Source organism: Plectropomus leopardus, chromosome 22 (assembly GCF_008729295.1).
Source record: "Plectropomus leopardus isolate mb chromosome 22, YSFRI_Pleo_2.0, whole genome shotgun sequence".
NCBI classification, from domain to species: domain Eukaryota; kingdom Metazoa; phylum Chordata; class Actinopteri; order Perciformes; family Serranidae; genus Plectropomus; species Plectropomus leopardus.
This window is the reverse complement of record NC_056484.1, coordinates 15,875,879-15,902,597: the sequence shown is the minus strand read 5'-3', so window position 1 is coordinate 15,902,597 and position 26,719 is coordinate 15,875,879. Positions and strand designations below refer to the sequence as shown.

Here is a 26,719-nt window from a genome sequence, read left to right as displayed (position 1 = left end):
AAACCAAAACCAAAATTTGAATTGTGTTGCAAAAAAATGTCAAAATATGACGTCAAAAAAAGGGCTTAAAAACAATATTGAATTGCATTTCAAGACACGTCTTAGTGTAGCATGTTAAAAAAATCAACCAAAAACAACCCCAAACATAAAACTTTAGCATGTCAAAAAAACAGCCAAAAACGGCAAAGTATTGCCGAAAAAGTTAAGATATGACATGTCAAAAAAAGGGCTGAAAACAACATAGAATAGCATTTTGAGACATGTTATAGTAGAGCATATTGACAAAAGCGACCTGATCAACCAAAAACATCATATTTTAGCATGCCAATATTCAGCCAAAAATCACATTGTATAGTATTGCCAAAAAAGCCGAAATATGACAAGTCAAAAAAAGGGCTGAATACAACATGGAATACTTTTTCAAGACATGTCATAGCATGTCGAAAAGCGACCAAAAAAAACCAAAAACATAATATTTTAGCATGTTGAAAAAAATGGTCAAAAAAATCACATACTATCTTATGGGAATAAAAGTCAAAATCTGATATGTCAAAAAAAGGCTGAAAACAACATAGAATAGCATGTCCAGACATGCGTGTCTGAGGTGAAGGAAACGTACCGATAAAACCCCGGATTCCCAAATCAAATGGGAAGGATGGCGAGGACACAGATGTACCAGGTTAGGTCGCTTTATTCTCTCAAAATCAAAAAAAGTGGCAATTTACAGGGGCGGCCCTTTGTTTGCCTGTGAAAGAGAACACAAAGTTAACCATAAAATACCAAATAACAGCATTTTACTAATACAAATGAGCTCATAATGAAATAAACAATAATTTCCAAGTCAAAACAAACAATGGATGTCATTCATGATTGTTGGTCAAAAATGGCGTCACAGGCTTTAACTGGCTTTAAGTGGCTCCTCACAGCATGTCAGTGTCAGCAGACTCCACTTTGATACTCTACCTACGCCCCTCCTTTGCGCTGCCTAATTGGTATAAACATTAGTAGCTGCATTTTGTTTACAAACTTACTTTTCTAACATTAGTTGGGTTTCTTCCCCTTGTTACAACAATTAACTTTACCATATCACACTTAAATTCTGTTGTATCAGTAACAAAAACCGAGTGGTGTTCATTATTATAAGGGGTAAAAACCACAATGTATCGCATGTAGAGACACGTCACACTATAGCATGTTGAATAAACTGCCAAAAAAATCATTATATAGCATGTAGAAAAAATGACCGAAAATGTCATAGTATAGTATGCAGAAGAAAAATGGCCAAAAACAAAATACAGCATGTGGAAAAATGTCAAAATATGACATGTCAAAAAAAAGGCTGAAAACAACATAGTATAGCATGTTGAGAGACATCTTAGTATGGCATGTTGAAAAATACAGCCAAAAACATCACAGTATAGCATGTCAAAAAAAATGACCGAAACTGAAATAGTTTAGTATGTTGAGAAATGTCAAAATATGACATGTCTAAAAAATGGGCAAGAAACCACACTCTATAGCATGTCTAGACATGTCATAGTATAGAATTTGGAAAAAACTGCCAAAAACATCATAATAAAGCATGTAGAAAAAACAACTTTGAACAACGTAGTAAATTATTTCGAAAAATGTCAAAATATGACTATCGCACCTTTGTCTGAGGTGAAGGCAACGTACCGATAAAACCCTGGATTCCCAAATCAAATGGACAGCATGGCGAGGACACAGATGATTTTTTTCTCTCAAAATCAAAAAGAGTGGCAATTTACAGGGGCGGCCCTTTGTTTGCCTGTGAAAGAGAACACAAAGTTAAACATAAAATACCAAATAACAGCATTTTACTAATATAAACGTGCTCATAATAAAATAAACAATAATTTCCAAGTCAAAATAAGCAATGAATGTCATTCATGATTGTTGGTAAAAAACTGGTGTTACATCACCTTTAAAGCAGGCTTCAACTGGCTCCTCACAACATATCCGCAGAGCAGAGTGGATCTGAGGCACTGGGAGAAACCTCACTTTTGTACTCTCCCTGCACCCCTCCTTTGCTCTGCCTATCTGGCATAAACATTAATAGTTGCATTGCACTCTTCTAAATAAAGCTGGGATTCTTCAACTTACATGTCACACTTAAATTCTGTTGTACTGGTAACAAAAACTGAGTGGTGTTCATTGTTGTCCATTTTTAACACAATAAAAGTGAGTTTTCATTTGGTTCCTTCCTCTTTAGTGCAGGTGCAGTCTCAACCAACCTAACCCTTCCTTGGTGCAGGTGTGGGCAATCAGTCTCTGAAGTGGGTATTTAGCCATGCAAAGTCTGGCACACGGCTTCTCTGGAAGCCAGAGGGTGATTGTTAAACTGAACACAGAGACAGAATGTGATGAGATGGTGGATACTGGGTGTACACACCCAGTGGAGCCACACTACCATTGCTATTTTGTTTGATCCTTTGTTTTGTTCTCAGTGACAACATGGGCCCTCATGGTCACAATGACATGTCAAGAAAAGGGCTAAAAACCACAAAGTATAGCGTGACAAGACACGTCACAGTATAGCACACAGCAAAAACTGGAGTGTTGAAATTTCAGGGTTAAACATTTCAGAGTTGATTTCAGCTCCCAAAGTGTAATTCTAACACATTCTGATTTAAACGCTGCTCAGTGTTGGAGTAAACTGACAGAGTCGATCAGGTCAGTGTTAGTTCAACTCTGCAGAGATTAAGCTCCACCCACAGGTGCCCTCGCATTTCACTTCTACAGCTGGAGACTACGAGACAAGTCGGAGCCCTTTTGTTCCTCACGTGCAGCTCTAAAAACTTAATGAAACAATTGTAAATTGATGCAATAAACTTCAGTGTGAATATTGTAACACCTATAGATCATCTGCTTTACAAAGCCTTGTTTGTTGCCATGACTGAACAGCGAGTCATCATATGTCTTTATTGTAGTTTAGTATTTAAAAGGTTTAAAAAACAGAATTTTGTAAATATCAAATAAAGCCAGACAATTTTGTAATTATAATGCAAAATGTGTTCTGGTAATGGTTGAGTTGTCCATTTATGATAAAGGTGCAATTAAAAACAACTGTCAATATTACAAATACAATCTTACTCCACTTAATTATATCTGAATATTTTTTCTTTTAAAAAAATAAAATAAAGACAATAAAGTAACTACTGAGGTGAATCCAGGGCCATATTGTTAGAAATGATTAAACAGCAATGACTTGCTGTAAATAGACATCTCAACGGTTTAAAAAACCCAAAATATTCTGTGCTTTTTATGTTACTTATGGAAGCCCTAAAAAGACATGTTTCTATACTTTTTATTCTCTCCAATTTCTCATGATAATGACATAATTCTGTTTGTTTTCTCACGATAACGAATTCATTTATCTCGTTATCTCGGGAAAATGAAGCCCGATTTGTCAAGATAATGACAGAATTTCCGGTGATTAAGAAAACAAAACATCATGCTGGTCATTGTGATGAGCAAGATGAGGACATGCCATGCCGCCATCCCCCACGCTAACGAGGTGAGTTAAGTCTATTTTTGCTTGTTTTGTGCTTTTGCAACTCTGAAGATACTACTTATGATTACCAGCCTGATGTTTTGTTTCCTTAAAGCTGCAGTTGGTAACACTGAGGAGAGAGAATTTGAAACAACACAGCCTGCAGGTCCCTCCGCCTGCTTCACCTTAGCCTCTTCACACCACCAGATTTAAAAAGTGTTTCAGTTGCTGTGGTCATCAGAGCCGAGGTCACCAACTGGACGGCTGGGTGTAAAGTCCGACTTTGAGCTCAGAGTTACGACCAACTTAAAGTTGTGACCAGTGCACCGGTTAGACTGACGGCTTGTTTGTGTTGTGTCTGTTAGGCAGTTTGGAGCATGGCGCAAGAAGGAAACTGAAACGAGTAACCATGGTGACGAAAGCAGCATTTCGAAGAGGATGGCAGTGCGTCTCGCATTAAAGGATGGTGACAGGCACAACATTGTTGTCCAACAACCGCAGCCTGTATGTTGACAGATAAATAATCAGCGGACGTGTAAATGGTTTTGCTATGAAAACTTCTGTACAGCAGTCTCTACATGGCAAAACAAACAAAAAAACCTCAGCAAGTGCTTTAAGCACTGCAGGCGTTTGATTAACAACATCTTACTGTGAGAGCATACATAAATATCAACAATAAACCCAAATTGATGAGACCGTTTGGTAACTTCCCAAAGATATTTTTAGCCACTATGATATAAATCAATGCTAACCGGCCTTAGCACTGGAAACAAGCTAACGTTAGCTCCACAGCAACACAACACACAGTTTACAGTGTTACAGTGAATTCATTAAAGCGTAGCTGTCAAGCAGAAATGTTGCTAACTCACTGTCGGTTTGGAGTCCTTTCAGATCCCATTAGCTGTCGCCACCTCGGCTCAGCTCTGGTGTTCGCCCTCGTTTTCTCCGCCATGCATGCTGTCATCATCAGAGGAATAAGCAGTTTTTTCATCGTTAGTGGTATTTTTCCATCGTATTATGTCGTTATCTCGACAAAACAGGCTTTGTTTTCCCGAGATAACGAGATAAATGAATCCATTATCTTGAGAAAACCAGTTTTGTTTTCCCGAAATAAAAATAAGTCGTTATCACGAGAAAACAACCCGAAATATGTCAATATCACGAGAAACAGAGAAAATAAAAAGTATAGAAACATGTCCTTTTAGGGCTTCCATAGCTACTCACTGGTGCTGCTAAGGAATAACCTCGATTAAGTGCTGGTTTTCTCCACATATATTTTTCCTCTGATCTTCTAAGCACTTCAAGCCAAAAATGACCCGGTCAAACACCCACCTGATCACCAGGAAAGAAAAACAATCTTTCATTTTGAGTCACTTGCATTGTGACAGAACACATACCGTCATTCAAAGTAAAACCAGAGAGATCGTTTGAATTTTTCTTTGATGACCTTGAACACCAAGACCATCTCAATTTTCAGGGGACGTTTCTTTTCATGTATTTTAATTTATTCTTAAAATATTTCATGATAAAAAATGTATGTAAATGACTCTAATACTTCTGCGATGCTTCCTCGGCTTTCTCTTTCTCTCTCCTCGTACTCGTCAGAGAGGACAGATTTGTGCGAGAACAAACACAAGCACAAAAATAAATTAAGAGATCAAAACTCATAGAGAGGAAATGAGTCAGTATTCCACACCGTGTACAATACAATATCATAGCAAATTAGCAGATTTCAATGGCTTCCACTGACTACCATAGATTTACAATGTTCAGTTGGCTGCAGATCAGTCCTCAATAAATTGTGTCACTTTCCTTATTTTTTCCATTAATGATTCTGATAGACAGTGACTTGTAGATGACCATGAAAAGAAAGCGGCTACTGAGGTGTGAACAGAAAACCTGGGACTACGAGCCAGCAGTAATGAGAACAACAGCATTTGTTCACATCCTACTAAACTGCCATTGTGACCACATTTTAAGTCCAATAAGCTTCTCTACAAAGGTACAACATATAAAACTGTTAAATATATAACTTTTTAGGGCCTTTCAAAATACATTTAATGACATTTCTTTACTCCTTATTTTCAGACTCGATAGCATTTATACTCTGTAGATATTCATCATCTCTCTGATATGATCCGCGCTCCTGATCTGTGACCAACTCGACAACACTTCCGGCAAACTCTCCCACCCGTAGCTACTGAAAAATGCAAATCAGTTCGTTTTTTTTTGTTTTGTTTTTGTTTTTTTGTTTTTTGATACACAGTTATATTATGTAGTACCTATATCTCCAGTTCCAAAATACAGTGGTGGGCTTAGTCTGAGAAAAAAAATGTCTGGAAAGTTTTAAAAGTACTCCTTTGATTGTGTACGGTACATGTGCCACCGTTCGGTTTGCATCGGCCCACTTGTGCAGCGTGCCTCTGAGGGGGGCAGTCGTTGGTTGGTGGTGACACAAACAGCAAGTTCACAAAGTGTCTGTGTGTCTTTGCCACATGGTCCACTCTGGCATAATGATCATATTTGTTGTTTTGCTCTTTGGTCTATAAAAATATGGGAGGTTTACTCCAGCAGAAGGCCTATTCACAGCAGAGAGCGCTCAGTTTGGCTTTTACGGCCTCGCGAAGTGGTCCAACAAGCAACAGGGTCCGGTCTGTAATTTCCCTGTCTTTGTTTCAGTTTCAAACAAAGTACCTCAACTGAGGCAAAAACCATTCGTAGGATTTTTAGGTGTCCGATTCTCCATAGCACAAGCAGGCGCTGCTAATTTCACAGAGCAGGCAGATAGAGTGGAGAGGAGGTCGACGCAACATTTTGACCCAACGACAGATGGCACGAGGGAGCAGTCACAATCCCGAGGGGGCCAGTCATAGGAAATGGAAAGTGTTTTACAGCGAGTAGTTTGTCCAGTGTCCAAGGGAGCGTTTGCTCCCTTAAACAGTCACTCCCTGGTTTTCCCGTCCCTGGCTGTGTTATGAGACCTGTGAATCAACAGGAAGAGAACAAACATCAGGTGATTGTTTTAGCACTGAGTCATTGTCACAGTCTTCTCAGCTCCTACCAGATATTAAATAACTTTGGAGAGTGTATTCATACACTTTCATTTAGTACATTCATGACATTCATTGAGTGACACTTTCTACGAACACCACATTTACAATAAGATGTAAAGCATGCCTTAAAGATATCAGAAAAAATGCCATAAAAATGCAGCAAAAAGTCATTGAATGGTAAATGTTGGAAAAGAATGTCACAATATAGCATACCTTCAAAAATGTTGTAAAATGTCAAACGAGTCAGACAGTCATAGTATAGCAAATGTACATGAAAAAATCTCATAGTATATCATGCCATAAACTGTGATTCTAAAGCATGCCATAAAAATTTAAGTCAAAAATGAATAAAAAAATAGCATAGTACAGTATGAAAAAGCATTGCATGCCGTAAAGTTTTTGAAAAAATGTCATAAAATGTCATAGTATAGCATGCCATAATATGTATTAAAAAAGTTTCACAATACAGCAGGGATGTAACGATTCACTCAACTCACGATTCCAGACGATTCACGATATGATTTTCTTACGATTTTACAGTATCACAGTACAGAATTAGATGACAGAAAAATTATGTCTGAAAAATATTCTATTTCTTCTCTATATCAAATTAAAGAGTCCCTTATTATTTATGAGGTAGGGTATAAATGCAAAACAATCTATGCAATGAATGCATTTCTGGACATTCACGATGTCCCCTGCTGTCAAAAGCAGATTACGCCATCTGCTGTTCAAAAAAAGTATTGCTGTTCATTTCCCATTTAACTGCCCCGCGATGAATCGTTACATCCATACAATACAGTGTACCATAAAAAAGTACAGAAAAAGTCATCGTATTGTATAACATTAAAATGTAAGAAAAAAATATGTCATGTATAGTACGCCATAAAAATGTGTCAAAAGTACCCATAGTTTCTCATAAAGAAGTCATAGGAAAGTATGCTATTAAAGTTTATCAAAAGTTATACAATAGTAAAAAATAAAAAATGTCATAGTATAGCATACCATAAAAATATCAGAAAAAAAATTCACAGCACAGTATGCAATAATAATGTCAAAAAAAGCATCATGATAGTATATTCTAAAAAATATATATTTAAAAAAGTGTCATAACAAAGTTAACAGTGGGTTTAATTAGTTATGTTCAGCATAAATCTAGACACTGAGAAACAGCTATCTGAAGGTAACAAATTCTGCCTGCCAGCATCTGGTTTTATCTTTTAATTTAGACATACAAAAACAGAGCACAGCCTCCAACTGCTGCTGGCGATAGCTTCATATTTAACAGATTTCATAGAAGTATCAATCTTTAATGTGATTCCTGGCAAGAAAGTAAATAAGCATCTTAAAACAAGTATATTTATATACATATGTGTGTGTGTGTGCGTGTGTGTAGTAAATAATGATTTTACACTCTGTGTGTTGCTATATGCCTTGTGTATACCCACTGGTCCTTACAAAAAGAAGGTGTTAATTACAACACTGTGGTAGAATTGTAAAAATTAAAAACTCGACAGCTTCCTCTCTGTCAAATCAAATGCTTTGCCAGTCAAATATTTAGAATTCTTCAGCGGGTGTAACCCAACAACAAAGCGAGACTCGCAGTGCAGAGACTGAGAGACAATAAATCTTCCAACAAAAAGACAAATCTGGAAGCCTCCTCACCATCTGTCTCCTGCCAGTCACACAGCCAACTTGATAGAGGTGCCGATGCCTTCCAAGACTGCTGAAGTTTAATTCATAATAATGAACTCTTGATGATTTTACAGGATATTGCCATGAAAAAGGCAGGTGTTGGATGGAGTACTAGCATGTATGACAGATGACAATGTTATTGTGGGAATAATAAACATCTCAATGAGCGTAGGGCTCAGTAGAGACAATGTCATGGTTTTGTTGGAGCTGGGCATGAAATGACCCCGAGGTATAACAGCTTCAAGCAGGGGCCTGACTGTGCTAACTGCTCTGCTGTGACCACTGCCAAAACAGGTGTTAAATCCCAATGTAAATACACTTTCCTATTGGGGTGGCCCCTAGTGGTCACACTGAGATTACACTGAATAGTGAAGGAGCCACTGATAAAATCACAAAAGCCATGGTCATGGAAAGAGTCATGAAATTTCACAATCACATTTTCTAGACCTTGATGAGCCATGGAACTTGCAAAAATCATTGATTTTTTTTGGAAAAACCACGGAAAGAGGTTGCGTGTAAGAAAATAAAATTACAGTAATGTTACATAATGGTGAATTTGTTTTCTGCACCTGGCTACTTAACGTAGCTTTAATATGTGTCAACGTGTGACAACATTTTGGTAACATGCATTCCAAATCAGCAGGCCCGTGATAATTATTTTCTTTGACATTTTGGGGGATTATTTTTTTTCTTACATGTATTATGGCGATTTATTGTCTCTTAATTTTTGGGGAAATTTTTGGTGGAAAGTGTAAAACATTTCCCTCAATTTCCCTCTTTTTTTGTCTTAAAATTAATTTCTAAAAAAAAAAGTGTTTGGAGGGCATGTTTCCTTTAAGAAAAAAGCTGCTGTTTTTTGTACAGATATATGTAGCGATAAATAAAAAAAGAAATATTGGGAATTTCTAATTTTTTTTTCTTTTTAAGAAAACAAGTTGTTTTCAGAAACTGCAAAACAAAATTATTTTTTGATTTTCAAATTTCCAACGGTGCTTGAACACATCATTGGGGATGATGAGTGATAGAGCATGAGTCTTATATGTTTGAAAAACGCTGAGCAAGTGGTGTAAGGAAAAAAAATATTCTGGGTCCTTGAAAAGTAATGGAAAATTTTTCTAAATTTTTGTCCATGTCAATGTGAGGGAACCCATAAAATGGAAGCAGGACAGAATCACTGCATGGAAACTGACATCTGAAGAGGAACAGAATGCAAATGAATTTAAATAGATGTCCCAGTAAAGGCGGTCTTGTTTTATGGAAGTCAGTGTCTACCATGGTAATTTTCTTATATTTCTCTCCATGTTCCTCTCCCTCTTTCTTACAACCACACAGTGGCAAATAGTCCCCCATAAATCTCACACACAAATCTCATCTCAGGGAAATGCAAGCCTTCTATTAAAAAGAGGAACGAATGTCAGATGAATATGAGATGAATTTGCCCTATGAGTAAATTCACAGACCTTAGGTGATTATTACCCCAGGTTTATCAGGAAACGGCCATATTACTCTATTTTATATCTTATAACAGCAAGAGAATATTTTACATTTTTGGGCCCGAGAATTGCAGAGACGAGGGAAATTGGATGCAGAGCCCATTTGGTTATTGAACACATGGACAAACTGTGAGTACAGTGGGGTCTGGCTATCCAAACAAGACTAGAGTGAAAATTAGAGTTTTTCAAGTGAGACTGATAACTGCTGCAGGTGTCATAGTAACAGAAGAGGACAGAATCCATCTGTGTTAATGTCCAATTTGTGCAGACTTCTCTTGTTATGGGGCTCACAGGCAATCCACTCAATACATATTGATATCCAACCAGCAGCATTCAATTGAGGACAAGGAAAACATTAAACATTTGATTTTGGGGGCGCAACTTCCAGCTTCCTGTCTCCGGGCAAAGCTGCAAATGCTTTGATGTATAAATGAGAATGCGTTTGTGCTGGCTTTCATATGCATTTTACATGCACGTTCAAGTGAGGGTGCATCCAGGCACATCTGTTGGAGCTAAAGGTAATTATACACAATACATATGGAGCTGCTCTCCAGCTGGGAGTTAAAGCAAATGCACTTGAACACATGGCCCCGGCTTGACATTTCCTCTCTGTGTGAACTCTCGCTGACTCCTTTTAAAATGCCAGAGTGCTGGGACCCATGGCGAATGTGTGAATGGGCACGCATGAGGGGAAAGTGATTGGTTTGCCTCTCCAAACTCTTTATCGAGACTCTGATGGATGTGAATAATGTAGAATCTCAGGGGTATGTTGATTAATTGATGTATGATTGATTGGGTGATTTTGTATGTTGGCTGGAAGCTTTGCAGGAGTGTATTCATGTTGCTAGCATTCTGTGCCACCAGTGTCTTAAGTTACCAAGCTCAAAATCCTCTTAATGTGACACTTTAAAGAGGTCTTTCAAAGGGTCTTATGTTCTCAGCAATGTTTTTTTTTCTCTAGGTCAAATGTTCAATGCATGTTTTCCAGGGTCAATTGGCTGAAATCACCCAACTACAGCTTCTCGCCAATTGATGTTATGGTTCTTGAAACCTACACCCGCAAGACAGTTTTCTTTTACTTTAGACACTGATATCTCCAAATTGGCTTTTATACCATTCAAACTATTATATATAAAACTAATTTAAAATTGTCTTGTCTCTTGTTATGTTGTGATTTGGACTGTGATGCTAGCTTTTACCAATCTCTTACAATGTTACCTTAAATCAAGAACCCAGGACCCTGGATATATGACACAATATTGGACAGTCCATAGGGACTTGGCTCGGGAACCAGACAGTCAGCACTCTATGGCCCCATAAAGACCAAGTATGGAGTGTGTACTGGTAGGTGAGTAAATGCCCTTGAGCAAAATACCTAACCCCCAACTGCTCAGGATGCCTGTTCATGTTCAGCCCCCTTGCTCTGGCATTTCTAAAACTGAGTGAAAAAATTGAATTTTTCCTTGGTATTATTAAGTATGTCTTCTTTCGTTTTCTAGGACCCTGGGAACATGGGATACTAGAAACACAGCACTTTATGAACATAGGATCGATGGAACAAAAGACCCTTGGAACACTGGACCTTGGGGACAAAAGACCCTTGGAACACTGGACCTTGGGGACATAAAAACCTGCGAGCAGTGGGCCCTAGAAACATTTCACCCTGGGAAGATTGGACCCCAGGAATTTAGGAACTTGGGAACTAGGAATGCACAATATGGATTTTTTTCAACCAATAACTGCCTGCCTCTCAGGCCAATAAACTTTACCATATCCGATAATATCACATTTTTGTATTTTAAAAAGAAGTATAAGTGTAACCTGGAGTATATGCACACCTGGGGAAAAAAGAAGCTAAAATGTAGAGAGCAAATACGGATTATATATTCTTCCACAACAGTGATATGACCAAATCTAAGTGATACCACTATTGTTAACACAACAAAGAAAAACTCTGACTCTTCCAGACCTACATACCAGGATGTGAAAAAAGGCCATTGAAAATGGCCTATCCTACAGCCCCTGCCCCCATATAACCATACACCATAGAAGCATATAATAAATATCAGTATGTGAAAGTAAAATTATTTCATATATGTAAAAGTAAAATGACTTTTACTTTGTGTGAAATGACTTAAGTTGTTTAATTATAGCTTTATTGTATAGCTAATGGTAAAATAATTGAAAGAAAAAACGAAAAAAAAAAACAAAATCATACAAAGTATATTTAAAGGTTTAGACAGTGTGTTAAATACAACTATTTGTAGAGAGAGGGAGTGAGAGACAGACAGGGAGAGAAAGAGAGAGGAAGAGGGAGGAAAAGAATTATGAAGTGTAGTGTTACCCCTAATTCCACCAGCAGCGTATTGATAGCATTATGTCTGTCTGTTTAACTCTGTCCTCTATACAGCTCTAATTCCCACCGGGAGCGTCCATGAACTTTTCAGAAGTGGAGCATCCTGCCAGCTGATACTGTAGACTTACTTATTTCCTAATTTTCCCTTGATTTTGTGGTAATTTTGTGATTCTACCAAGTAGCGGTGGCTGAGTAGGCTACTTTCATTTCCTTTGCTTTCCTTTTCTGTTTGTTTACACTCTGATCATTAATGTTTTTGCCCACTTTGTTGTGCTGTAGCTTACACTCCAGCCAGGAACAAAGCAGATCAAAGAAGTCTGGCCATATTTCAGTCAACAAACATGCTCATCTCGATAATTACACAGATCAGTACATTAAAAAAAAATCAGTTATACATGGAATAGATTGAAGATTTGTGTCTGTGTTTCAGTTAAAAACATATATGGATCATAATAATTACATACATTAATAATTAAGATTATAACCATGTTTTTGGTAAAAAACAAAACAAAACAAAACAATAATAATATATATTTAAATATACAGTGCTGTTCCTAATAGTGATCTACTTTCTGTGCAGTAGCTGTTAGAAGGAGCATTAATTCTCCTGCTAGACAGAATATAGAGGGCTGGTGGAAAGAGAAGCAGCAGATACTGTTGATGTAATGTTTTTGTTAAGTTAAACATGATCCTGAGTCTGTGCAAAGCGTTTTATTTTGAATTGACCGGATGCACGGCTAGTTGACTTCCAGTCTGGTACAATCTGGTCTGTGCGGCTCTTGATGTGGCTGCTGTCCATGTCTGTCAAAAATAGACTCACTGTGTAGACTCCTGCAGAGCAGCAAGCTACATCTGGGACACTGCTGAGACGCTCCACGGCAGAATCACGAGCATGCGCCGTTGACAGACCCGGTGGAATTTAGGGGTTACTGTGTGATTCTCTGGTTTATCAATGAATGTATTATAGTAGGTGGGTTTATCAGTGAAGTGTATGAACTGCATGGCAGACTAAAGACATGATCAGAGACAAAAAGAGTGACATCTCTTCTGAACGGGATGGAAGATCCGCTCCACATTTGATGTATGAAATGTTTGTATTGTTACACTGCATGTACATAAACACATCCAGGAGCCGTCACACGGCAGACTAGCATACAACTAATTTGCTGCTGATTCATCTCACACATTTACACTCACCTCAAACAAACAGGCGGCTCTGTCTCACACACATGCACGCAGCAAGAAGGACTTCAAGTCTGAGGGCGAGGGCAGCGGCTAGTGAGTCAGGCAGGATCAACGTGCTCCACTGTGGGTTCCCAGGTAACAATACAATTAAGAGCTTACTGTAGCATCACATAGGTAGTGGTTATTATTGGGTTTAACGACAGAGTTGTGCCTTTTTGGTGTGATTTTGTTGGAGCCCTTTTAAGGCTCCTCATGGAAGTGAGGTGGTGCTGCCAAATATCTCCTGCTAAGCACTGTTGGGCTGCAGCCAGTGATCAGACCCTCAGCGCAGCCTCTTCTTCCTCCGAAACTGTAAAAGATGTCCACACACATTTTTAGACGGTGTGCTGCAGTTGTTCTTATTCCTCTTCTTCTCTGTGTTTATTGGCAGCTTCAATTAACTTAAAAAGGTGTGCCGCCACCCACTGGATCTTGGGACCATAGGACCCTGGGAACCTGAGATGACCACCGCTTGGCCACTTTCACATCAGCAAATGGAATAAGAATCTTGTCTGCTCATTTGTCATTCTAAAGCGCTCCTGCTTTTCTCATCAACTTCTTGTTTCTAACACTCGTTCCTGCCCTCACTGTTCAATGTTAAGCCTCATGCAACCAAGCACGCTTCCTTCTGGATCGAAGCGCGCAAGCTGCACAATGGCCCGCCAGATGAATATTCATAACCAAACTTGTAGGTTAGGAAAGATCCACAGGTTAATAAGGGATGGGAAATCGCTCATTACATGCTGTGAAGTCGGATAATGCCTGAAGCAGACGCTGAGATCAAAATATATGAACATGTATGCACGGGCCTCCAGACACTCGGTCCCATTCCACATTAAGAGTGAGTTCAAAGCTATCTGGGGTGTTATGTCATTATCAACCCTTTCATACTGCATTTCTTCAGAACATCAAAGCAAACACAGTTCACTATCTGCATGCTACAATATGATCACAACTATAACGCTCAAGAGGGAACATTAGAACAGATTTAACATCGCTCTCTGACTAGAAAGGAAAAGCTAAATGTCATTGATTTGTTTAAGATACAATCAAATTGAAATCCTCCATGTCCCTCAATACGCCGCATGAACAGATATCATCTATACATGACAACGTAAGCTACTTTACTGCATGCAGCTGCATTAGATCACATGATTGCACTCGATATGGTATTGTTTTCCGTTCCACAGCACATTATGGGATCAAATGTTTAAATCCAATCTAAGACAGAGTTCTCTGTCAGTAAATAGACAATAATCTTCTAAATGATGCACTGTGAGAGGATTTAAGTTCACAGCATGCATCCTTCCTGCGTCTATTTATAGTTTCAAATCTACTGAAGACTTGCTGTCTGGCCTGAAACGCGGCCAGATCAGGTTTTTTATTTTTCCTTCTCGAAAACGAATCATAACATGAGCCATAAATGCTGACAACACTGACCGACAGAGGAGTCTGGTTTTTAGAAAGTCTATGAGGCTGGGCATTTTTATGACTTTGGCCTCATCCCTTTTATTGCACTGTGTGCTAAATTTACTACATGGCCACTCTCTGTTTCCCAATCACATGCATTAATATCTGTCTGGCGCCTTGTTTTACTTCTGTTCACAGACGCCATCTGACACAATACTTTAAAGACAATATACATGGCATGCCAATAAAGCAAAGCAACAACAAGCCAGAAATAAACGGATGGGTTTTACTGGTATTGCCGCACACATGGATTTTCTGTGGTTAAATGCACACTGGGGAACCGGCGAGCTTATGGAAAAATGAGTAAGCCAAATAAAAGCATCAAACAAGCAGACAGTTGTTTAAATTGTATCTGGATTTATGCGTGTGCCTGCATGTGTGTCTGCACTTCCTGTTGTTTGCATGTCCTGCTAAAGCTGGGGGATGATGTGTTGATGCAAAATTGATTGTAATGATTTCCATCAGATTCTGAAAAAATAAAAATCTCCCAGTGGGACAAAACTCAATTACACAGTTTATCATCCCCCACACATGAGAAAAAATGATTTTGGACAGATTGTATATGTGCAGTGAAGGTGAATGATGGTGGCATTTCCTTTTTTTTTTTTTTTTTAAACCAAAAGCTTTACGTTATAGCGATAGTTTAGCCCCAAATCAGAAATACATACAATTTCTCTTAAATGTAGTGCTTGTCATTAATCTAGATAGTTTTATTGTGAGTTGCCAAATGCTGGAGATATGTTGGAGAGAAAAAAAATTAGTTAACAGTGGATACACATTTCCTACTGCATGGCAATGTAGTTGAAGGGTGTAGTTTGGTTAAGAGAAAATAGTTCCTATATAAACTCACGGCAAGGTCAGTTCAGTAACCAAATGATGCTTTCTGGAAAGAGTCATTGCTGTTGAGTTTTTCACATGTATTTTTTGGCACTTTGAGCACCACAAGCCGAGTGTCATTTAGTTCCATTATATTAGAGAGAATACAGACATCTCCACAACCGATAGGAATGTAACGGTGCATAGCGAGGCAGTTAAAAATCGATAAAAAGTATGTGACAATTAAATCAGTGACATGAAAAATGAACCACAATACTTTTTTTGAACAGCAGAGGGCATAATCTACTTATGCTTTCGCTTCCTCAACATGCTGCGCCATTACATGTTCAACGGTCTACGACATGTCCGAAACCTCACCAACATAAATAAGACGAAGTAAAGACTCAGAGAAGGGCAATACTGAAAGAGAAGATGCACCCTTCAGTTTCAAATCTAAAGTGTGACGGCATTTGAGCTTCCTCGAGTCAGAAAGTAATAAAAGTGATAAGATAACAAAAGACAAAAACCGTCTACAAATATTGCAAGAGGGTGTTGAACTACACAAATAATAAACTAACATGATGCAACACATGAGCCAGTAGCTCCGGTCAGCCCCACCTACGCACATTACTTCTTTGCGACGACTACACGGCCAAACCACACTGACAGGCGCATTTACAACCCCACTCGCCCAAACGAGGACAAGAACCAAAGAGAGTGCCCAACTTGTCACTCATGAGTGGGAAAAGACCAACTTAGTTCTTCAAACTCACCGCCTACGCTTTCCCCTCTAGTAAAAGCAAACCTTTCCACACCAGCCACCTCTGTAATCTTTATCTTTGTATTTAAAACAAAGAATCGTGAGAAAGTCGTGTCATGAATCGTATTGAATTATGAGTTGAGTGAATCGTTACATCGTTAACAACCAATATCTCCAACACTCAACAACTCACATCAAAACAATCTAGGTTGATAAAAAGCAATACAGATAAGAGGAAATACAGTCCCTCTAAGATGGACATTTGGCCATGAATAACGAAAATACAATATGACAAATCTGCCTTTTAAAATCTGGCTTCACTATATCTATATATATAGAATTTCAGTCACAAATAACAGGATTTAAGGGGCTTTCTGCTGTACCTTGCTGCCTCCATGAGGCCCTTGGTGCTCTGTAGCTGCTTGTGTTGCTTCCTGCCTTTGCGGGACCAGGGTTTGGGTGGAGTAGTTGTGATGTTGTTGGTGGTGGTGGTGGTAGGGTGGTGTTGGCAGATGGTTTTTGGCTGTCTGTCAAAGGGTCATCAATGCTCTCCATAGTGCAAGAGTGTCGAGGGGGACTCTTGTCGCGTCATAGAGCCTGGGGGGAGAGAGGGAGAGGGGGGGAAGGGGGTATGGTTATCAAGCTCATAATGAGGATGCAGTTATTTTTAATTTTTTGTATTTCCAGATTTAGACACAGTCACAGCACCATCACCACCACCACTATTATGAGTTTGTCTCACTAAAGTGTCTTGATAACATGCCTGCTTGGCTTTGTACAAACCGGATGAGCTGTTCTGAGGATATTAAATATAGAAGTGTGGGAGTAAATCAGGGTCTGATTCTGCATTACAGTAGCCCTCATGGAAGCAAAACACAAAGAGGCCCTATGTTTTTCCTGTGATTCTTTTAATGATCAGACTTATTAAGTAATAAAGTGAAATACATGGCAAGTCAATTAATCATAAAGTCATTCTGGACACTTTGAAGCTGTGTTTCACATTCTAATAAAACTTTTTTGTGTTTTGCATAATAACCCTCTATGTATGTCTTATTTAAGAATTATGTTCCTCTTCAATCTGTTCACTGCCTTGGTCCAGACTGAAATATTTCAACATCTATGGGCTGGATTGGCACAAAATTTTGTACAGACATTCGTGGTTCCCAGATGATGAAGTTTCATGACTTTGGTGATCTCCTGACTGTCCCTATAGCACCACCATCAGGTAAAACTTTTAATATTGTTAAATAATGTAATACTGTAGTACCTGCAAAATTTCCCATTAGCTTTAGCTGCACTTTGTGTTTGGCGCTAAATAGTCAATTTTAGCATGCCAACAAGCAAAATTAAGAGGATTAGCATGGTAAACATTGTACCTGCTAAGCATGTAGCTCAAACCACTGTTTTGCAAATGAATAGTGTATGGATATACTGTATGTAGACCTAGATACTGGATCCCAAGATGGCACTTATTCAGTCCAATAAGAATTGCTCAGCCATGGTATCTAATGGTATCTAAAGTGTTGAGCTTCAGAGTTTACTTACATAATTTGCAGCCCACTGTATGACAGCCACCGAGTTCAAGCTTCGCTCATAGACTTTGCTATGTGATGATTTCACTGATTTTTCAGTTTTGTTTTGTTTTTTTTCAGCTTGAGAACCTGGAATGCTGCTGACATGGTTGTAGACTCTCAGTATGTTTTAAATAAGCACCACTGTACGAAGTAAACCACGTATCTCAAGAAACTGGGGATTTAGATTTTTTCTCATATGAAGAATTTAATAAAACTTTTTGGATTTACAAAATTCCCACACTTACAAAGCTAAATTAACCATTTAACACAATTGGACTATCTGACAACATGCATTGTATCAGTCAGGCACAATCAGTCCCTGCTTTATTTTGAATTCAATTACCTTTTTTAGCCACATGGAAATGACTGCAACTGAAACTCAAACTGGGCAGTATAATACAGGTAGAGGTGCTTTCATTGGCTAGAAGAGACTTTGGGTTTAAGCAATGCTGGCCACTTAGCAGATCAATCCCACAAGCTCTTAGGCAGTTAATAAGAACCTAAAAGGCAGACTTTTTCATTCTAGTGTCTGTCCCTCTCTCTTACTAAAAGTCCCAGTATATTTCCCAAAATGGAGGATTTGGTATTTTCTAAGCCTGAGACAATGTGCTGACTTTGCTTCCTCTAGAAACAAGCTGGCAGACACAGCTAATGGTTAGCAGCAACAGGGTCTCTTTTTCTTTCCCCCTTTCTGTCTTGGCCTGTCTGGGGTGGCCATGCAGCTGTCTTCTTAGTGGTGATTCTGTTCAACCCACTGTTGGAAGTGTCTGGAGGGCCCAGAGGGATCAATTACCAAGGCTGGTACCGACCCAGAACCACAGGGGGGGAGGGGCACGGTGATGGTAGGGCTTTGGGGGATCCCATCAGGCCCATACTGAACCGGCTCCACAGAGAGACGAAGAGGACTAAACAGAAAGGAAGTGATGGGAGGAGGGGTGGGAGGCCCTCAGCACTTGCTTACAAACCCCAATCGAAAGAGCTTTTTCATACTCTGGCAAACACATGCTGTCACTGGCAGATGTATAAATGCGTAAATACTCCAGGAGCTTACAGGGAGACTCGGACTGGCCCGGGGATTGTCATGTGTACACTGCACCCTTTGTAGAAAAATGCTGTTTGTGTGGGGATAAAAACAGCCTTTATCTCCATGCACATACATAGCAACGTACACACTTACAGACTACATGCTTGCAGAGTACCTCCAGAGGGTATATACATGGGCTCATTGTATTAAACATTATACCCAAGCTCACAAATTTCTCCTCATCCCTTACTCCTCTCCGAAAAGTCTTGATTACAGTAATCACAGTCTTTCTCTCAGGAGGTGCCACTTCTGTTCACAGCGCTCTGTTCACAGCCTAAATAGCCCAATCAGGAGCGACCTAATGGAACGTATGATTAAGACCCAGTTACACATTTAGGGATCTTTAGTCATTTCACTTGTTCCGGTTCCTTCCTTTTGAGTCACTGTTTCCCACAATGTCTGAAAATGATAGTGTGCTGTATCACTGCACGTAACAGCACTCAACAATGATGAGATGCATTAGACCATTGACGTAGATTTTGGGGGGGATGCAGTGGACACATCCCCCTTGATATTTAGAAAATGTGCATTTGTCCCACTCAATTATAACTTTAAAGTAGCAGAGCACTTTTATTCTGATGGAATTCAGACATTTCCACCATATATTGATGCCGTAAAGGCATAAATTGATGTACACAAATTCACCAGAATGCAGGAAATTATTGACACTCAGAATTTCCTGGGGGCAGGACTAGAGGCTAACATTTTTTCGGGATTCCTGTGAGAATCAAATGGTATGGAAGTCAGTTTCTCTATTCCTCATGTGACTGGGATGGGACAGGAAATGAAGTTAACAGGAGCAAACGGGACAGGAAGTAACCAGCTAGTTCCTTTCCAGAGAGCATAGAAAATATACGCCTGTAAGTATGAGTGTCATTTTATGTTAAGCATGTGAATGAAAATGGATCATTTGTTAAAATAATATTGTGACTCTGATGGTAATTTTCAATGTTTGATAATGGCAATTTCCAGTATGTGTCACCAAGTTAACAGACTAAGCGCTGGTGTTTTGCCATATGGTTTTCGCTGCTAAAATCAGATTCAGCAAAAGATTTATTACCAAGTAGGTTTTCACGAACAAGGAATTTGCCTAGGTGTTTGGTGCATACAATAAACACATTAAGAGGACGTACAATGCATAGGCAATTTTAACATTATGCATTACTGATAGTATAAGCATGTGCTTACTTTTACTACTTCTACTTCAATACTAACACTAACACTACTACTTCTACTTCAGTATCAATAAGCATTCTTATATTTATTATTTAAAAAAACAAACAAACACGCAAATGGGATGGGACAGGTGTCATTGTTGTGGGACTGAGACTCAACAGGAAGGTTTTTGTGTGTGTGTGTGTGTGTGTGTCTGTGTGTGTGGGAATAGGATGGGACAGGAGTGAAAATATACTCCTTTGTCACCCTCTACATTTGACTAAATTTCAGGATAACAAATGCTCTTGTTTTTGCTGTCTAAATCATTTGAAAACATTAGCTACAGCCTGTGTATTGGATGTCATGTAAACAGCATGTCAACAGTGGTTAAAAAAAAAGTATCTTGGCAGTTTATTTCCCTGCAGTTTCAGTTTGTGAAATTATAACTTAGTGAAAGAGAACTACTTTTGAAAGGACTTAACCAGCAGTGAAAGGCTTAACAACAGGAGCCACTGTTTGATGCGCACCAACTGACTTAAAAAATGTTTTATGACGCTGTACGTCTGACTGGCCCAAATCCCCTTCTCTGTCTTTCACTCACACTGCTCTTTTCTTCCCTCACCCTGCTTTTTAAAAAATTGTTCGTCTTATCGGGCTGTCACAAAAGCCGCCAAGATAACCCGAGGTGATTTCGTTTTCTCCTCTAATGGCGCACTCACTCTGCCTCTTTCTCGCCGAGCTCCCCGCGTCGGCACATGCAGAGAGAGATAGCTCCTTGCGCTGTTTCATCTGCCAGTCTAAAATGGTGGAGGGCACAATGCAGAGCATCCTCCTCTCTGGAGAGAGACGGCAGTAAGCCTTTCACTGAGAGACGGAGGTATAGGAGATGACTGTTGAGACTACATATCGCTTTGCCAAAAGAGAGCACTTAGGAAAGGCAGCAAAGGCAGCATTTGACTGTGGTAACCGTGTGATAAAATGTAAATTCAAACCATTTAGTGTCATGGAGGGAGGAAAGTATAATGGGCGTGGGGAATTAACCCCTGGTTGCTGTGTTAAAGTATGTCCACAGTATATCAAGTAATATCTTGCAGATGAGCTTTCCAGGGATCGTGACAATGATTGTGTCATCAGGATGTTGTGACTATTACAACACTATTGTGTCCAAAATGTCAATATTGCACCATAGGTTGGAAACAGCACAGTATCTTTTTATCTGATGTTGTTTGCACTACAAATTATTTTCAAGTGGGCAACACAGAAAACTGAAGGCATCTGTCATATATGTCATGTTTTCAAGTGTCAACTCCCAATTTATAACTTGTACTTTCAATTCAGTCCACTCAGTCTCCTCTATCTGCCCCCTTAGTTTCTTTTGATAGCTTTCCATTATAGAAATATATGCAATTTAAAATGCCACCAATCAAAGATTTGCCACTAGATATTTGAAGTAATTTGTGAAACAATGTGTTTCTGATTTCACAAGCAACAGGCTTTTTCATTTTTAGCCAAGACTATACATTTTGTCAGCTACCAGATTTAATCTGCTGTAGTTTTAGTGTAAGTAACAATAATAATAATAAGTGGTTCTCAACCTTTTTGTGTTAAGTATTCTCCTAATTGTATAAATATTGGTTCGTTGACACCCACTGAATAAGATTCAGGGACCTCCATCTGAAAAGATTTTGGTTGTTAGATATCTTATTAAAACCAGAATTCTTTAGTTGTCAACTACAGTTGACGAGATTACTGTAAAGGAAGGAAGTGAATCCTATGATCAGAATAGTTATTTGGTACTCTTACTCACAAAAGATTCACTTCTTTAGGAAATTAAATAGTGAAAATAAAACACTTCTCCATTTTTCTGGGGTTCCCCAGATGCCAATTTGCAGATCCTAGGATGACCCTACTCCCACTATAATTAGCTAGTAGTCATTGCCTTCATTGGTTGGTTGGGTTAGGTTTAGGCACGAAGAGTGGGATTGGTTAAGGTGAGGCTAAGAATGTCAGGGTACGCCAACCAGAGGCAGAGTAAGGTGGGCTATTCCTTCACTGTCTTAGGAAGCCCAAATCTGCTCCACGGACCCTAAGTTGAGAACCCCTGGTCTAAAACAATGTTTCTCAAATGGGGGTACACATATCACTAGGGGTACTAGGGGTAGGCGTACCTGCACTTACACTGTGCAGGAGTACCCAGTAAGTGAGTTTTTTTTTTTTTTTTTTAAATGTTAATTAAAAAATGTCAGTCATACATAACTGAAAATAATTATAATCACCAAACTATATATGCAAATTATCAAAAGACAGTTCAATGCAACTGCAATGCCATTCAGTTGTTATTGCATCTTGCCAAAAAATTGGTTTGCCATGAATTTATTGATGGCTTCTAAACATTTGGAAAGTAGCATTTTTTTAACATTTTTTTTTAATGTCAGGGCTGTTGTTTAAAGATTCTCCATGCAACTTTGGAGAAAGGTGTTTGATTGTTGAGTCTCCATTCCCAGGTATTCAAATAGGAACCCTTTGGGTTGGTGGTTTGGTCCGATTACTGACCTCATCAGAGTTATATGCAGCACTAAATCAGACGCTGATGGTGCAGCACTGTAATGTACCTCTTCATGTGGGGGGTACTTGAACAAAAACTATTCTAAGAGGGAATAATATTGCAAAAAGTTTGAGAACCAGCAGACTGGCTCGTTTTAAAATATGAACCTTGTAAAAGATTCTTTAATATGCACATGGTGAAAGTATGATATAAAAGACTGCGGCTATCAAGCTACATGTCCCAGGCAAATGATCCAGATAGAGGCATTGTCTGTCTCCATTTTAGGACTTCTTTTTACAGTACTATAAATAGAAATGGATGATTTGAGAACTTATATAGAGGAATATACTTAGACAAGCACCACAGTGGTGAGGTATATGCTTTGTATTATCAAAGCGTATGCTTCATCTTTACAGGACAAAAGGAGCCTAGTTACAGTCGCTAAACTATGATTGGACAACTGGTACTCAGGGGCAGGATTAAGTGAATGGTCAGTCCCCAAACCTTTGAACATTTGGTTACATCAGTGACGGATTTCTCCGCCCAGTATTCGTCTTAGTGATTATTCATCATTTTTATGCCCATATGAGTTGCCATAAAGCATGCTTTTTGGCAGACAACTGCTTTTATGTACTCAGGTAAAACAAGAAAAGAAAATTAAGTGGTTTCGGATGGACATGCAGTTGAGTGTCCATGTGCATTTTATTGTTCCATTAATACAGTTAAGTGAACTCAAGGAGCTCATTTATAGTCTTTGAGCTTGATACGGTTCATCTGAGGGATTCCATTTTCTGTTAGGTCAACCCTTTAGAGGAGAAACTTGTATTGGCGAGACTCTTGATACTGAAATAAATTACATGCTGTACAGCTTCACAAGTGCACCTCCATTTGATGTGTGTCCTTTTCAGCTGCGCTTGTTGTGTGCTGCTAATAAAAGTAACCTCGCTCAAAACGTCACTGTCAACAATGAGCAATGTACATATCAATCTTCATATGTTTCTTCTGGAGCCAGCTCCTAGAAAAATCCATATTGTGTTTTTTTATTGGCAGGTACAACGTGTACTCTACAAAGCAGGGTCAGTCTAAGATAAATGCACAAAGAGGGGGACGGAGAGGAGAAAGACAAGAAAGTGAGAGACAGGGAGGAAAATGTGAAAAAAATGATAGCAAGAGAAAGTGAAAAAGACAGAGGAGTCAAGCAGGTAGAAGACAAGTATGAGAGGAAGTTATTTTTAAAGCACATGAAATGGTGGCCGCTGAGAGGTTGAGACGCACAGCATATATCTAATCTGCCTTGCCACTCATACCGTTCAGCATTGCAGACTAAAGGTAGAAGAGAGGTCATCCTGAACAACAATCTCCCTCTGTTTGACAGAGAAAACACAAACTCTCAAACATTTGACCAATACACGCAAACCGCCTCCTGACATTTGTCCAAAATAGCCCTTTATGGGGCTATGGGGCTGAGTCAGATTGACTTGGCTTAGTCAAATGCCCAGAGGGACATGTCTGTTTGTCTGCATTGATGTTTTCGCACAAACACCTGACGGACAGGTCGGACATGCTCAGTGGACTGTGCACAGCCCAGCAGTCATCCTAAGGCGATATTGGGGCTGCAGTTTGGGTTTAACCTTGAAAAGCCTTAAGGGAAGGGGCCATTTGTTCAAAGTTAACCAGAGGGAGGCTGAGGAGTAAATTGTTTGTTTTCATTTTGCCCGTCATTCTCCCTTGGGTCAGCAGATAACAAGAGGTTTATGTAATTTTTTTCCTTTGGAGAAACAGCCTTAACCTTTAATGCATTTTAGGCAATTTTAGGTTACATGCATGGTTATGAAGTCAAAATCTTCCAGACTTTGCTCCCAGAGATGAGAGGGAGCGGTCACATTAGGCCAGTTCCTCCATCACATAAATGAATATTTTTAGAAGAATTTCAAACAATGACCTGGAGTCTGCTTGTTGCCAGATATTAGAATCTTTGACAGTGAAAGCTGCTTAAACACACACACACACACACACACACACACACACACACACACATACACGGACAGGCACAGATGAGTGCACATAGCTGTCCAGCCATTTGACGAGCTGTCACCAAGCTTAAAGTAGCCAATGAAGCAAGCAAGAAATACCTGTCACGTCTCACATATTGTCAGTGTAAGCCGGTGAGAGGTACATTGACTGACGTCCTAAGCAGGATATGAAATGTGCATGTAGGCCAAAGCATACAGGGGTAGGCAGGAACACATATTCAAAACTCTGAACAACTGAAAATATCAGTACGAGCATGTTAACATACACGTAAGAACGCACATGCATCTATTAGCCTTCGAATGACCGCCACATTTACATACCACCTCCAACACACACTAGCAGTTATATGTGTCAAATATAACAAATGGATGCAGCTATATGCTACCTATGTGTGTGTGGGCTATCTGCCTGCCATGATAACAAATTACATCGTAGGTGGAACGTGTCACAGCTGTCACCTGAGTCTCCACAACCACGTATATTCAGGTTGGTGTCAGGCTGCTGAGAGACTCATACCACAGTAAAAGCACTGAGGCAGCAGCTGACTGATAGCAAACCATATCATCTGGGTTCAGTGTGTGCATCTGCTATGTGTTTGTATTTATGTGTGTGTTTGTCTTTCAGCAGGAAGGCATAAACAAGTTAGTCAGCTGATGACTAAATCATGACAGATGCATTAATGATGCCCCACCGGTCCTCAGTGTTCACCCATTGACATTCACAGATAGGGCAGCTGTGTTGTGTGAGTGTGTTGTGTAACATGTTTCTCAACTGAGACCTCTTTAATTGCTACAGTATAGACTGCGCATGCATACAAGCGAGAGAGCAACAGTGTTTACGTCTCTTGTAAAGCAGTGGGAGGATGTAAGGGGGATAGGCAGGTGTGTGTGTGTTGGGCTGAAGTGGAGGGGAGGAGGCTGGGAGAGCTGGTGATAGGGTTTGAAGGACGGGCGGTTGAATGGATGGGCGGCATCTTAGCAAATACAAGTGGTGGCTCCCCATCTGCTGCCATCATTAACATTAAGAGCGTCCCTAATTCAAGCTAATTGCTGGTGACGAGGAAGTAAACAAACCGCGTACAGTTTGTGGAGATGAGCTGAAGACGAGGCGGGTGGGAGGGAAACGTTTTCAAGGGATTGTGAAGTGGAATGCTCAACTGGTTTTCTAACTGTTAGCAATGTACTTGTGGCTGACAGTGTGTGAGCTGGCCCAAAGTGCGGTAACAGGGCAACATTTTGAGCTGGTGCTCAAAGGTCTAAACAAAAAGACTGAACATTTCTTATATCACCAACAAATCTCCAGAGGACGTTGTTTAAAGTAATTACTTTCATATTAAGAATGGGTCAAATGACGATATAAAAGGGGTGACTGACTGATATAATGGTCATCTAATTGGCCCATAAAAGCATATATATGTTGCCTGAAATGCATAATGTGAAAAGTTTATTTTTAACAGAACAAAATACAGAAAAAGATGCTTTTAGTAATTTAAAATGATCAAATTCCAAATCAAGTTTAATGTTTCAGTGCACTGATGTCATTGTTGACAATAACATTCATTGTTGAACTGTAAAATATCCTGCTTCAATTACGTATCTCTGTCACAAGTATTTGATAATCATATCTGAGGGATAACTGGATTGCATTATAGACACATATATATATCTAGATATATATATATATATGTAACGTCTGCAGATATATCAGTCTCTGAATTCTTTACTCTCCAATACTGATATTAACATCGGCACAAAATACAGTATCGGTTGGGCTCTACACTGTAGTTCAATTCAACAGAGCAATTTAGTGTCTTTTAGCTTTTTGTTTTAGTTTACAACCACAACTTTTCAATAAAAAAAAATTAAAATAAACCCACATATGCTTCCAGCCAACGCTATAAACTGGATATAAAGAAGGATGGTGCATGTCCACTTCCTCCCACGTTT

The 26,719-nt window shown here is 39.2% G+C and overlaps 1 protein-coding gene and 1 long non-coding RNA gene across 3 annotated transcripts in view; both read right to left on the bottom strand.

Moving 5' to 3' along the window:
• Window positions 1-673: 673 nt before the first annotated feature.
• LOC121961114 lies at window positions 674-2,401 on the bottom strand. Its single transcript, XR_006107024.1, has 3 exons — window positions 1,944-2,401; window positions 1,678-1,789; window positions 674-745 (listed from the first exon to the last, which is right to left on the bottom strand). It is a non-coding gene; the product is annotated as an uncharacterized LOC121961114 (long non-coding RNA).
• A 2,895-nt stretch (window positions 2,402-5,296) lies between these two features.
• tafa5a (TAFA chemokine like family member 5a) overlaps window positions 5,297-26,719 on the bottom strand; it is a 116,815-nt gene continuing 95,392 nt past the window's right edge. The window contains exons 4-5 of one of the 2 annotated variants that reach the window (XM_042511512.1): window positions 16,765-16,978; window positions 5,297-6,495 (exon numbers count right to left, since the gene is read on the bottom strand). In XM_042511512.1, the coding sequence (XP_042367446.1) occupies window positions 16,970-16,978 (9 nt within the window). In that variant the 3' untranslated portion in view covers window positions 5,297-6,495; window positions 16,765-16,969. Of the gene's footprint in view, window positions 6,496-16,764; window positions 16,979-26,719 lie in introns of those variants that run through there. The other variant, XM_042511509.1, reaches the window with a different exon arrangement.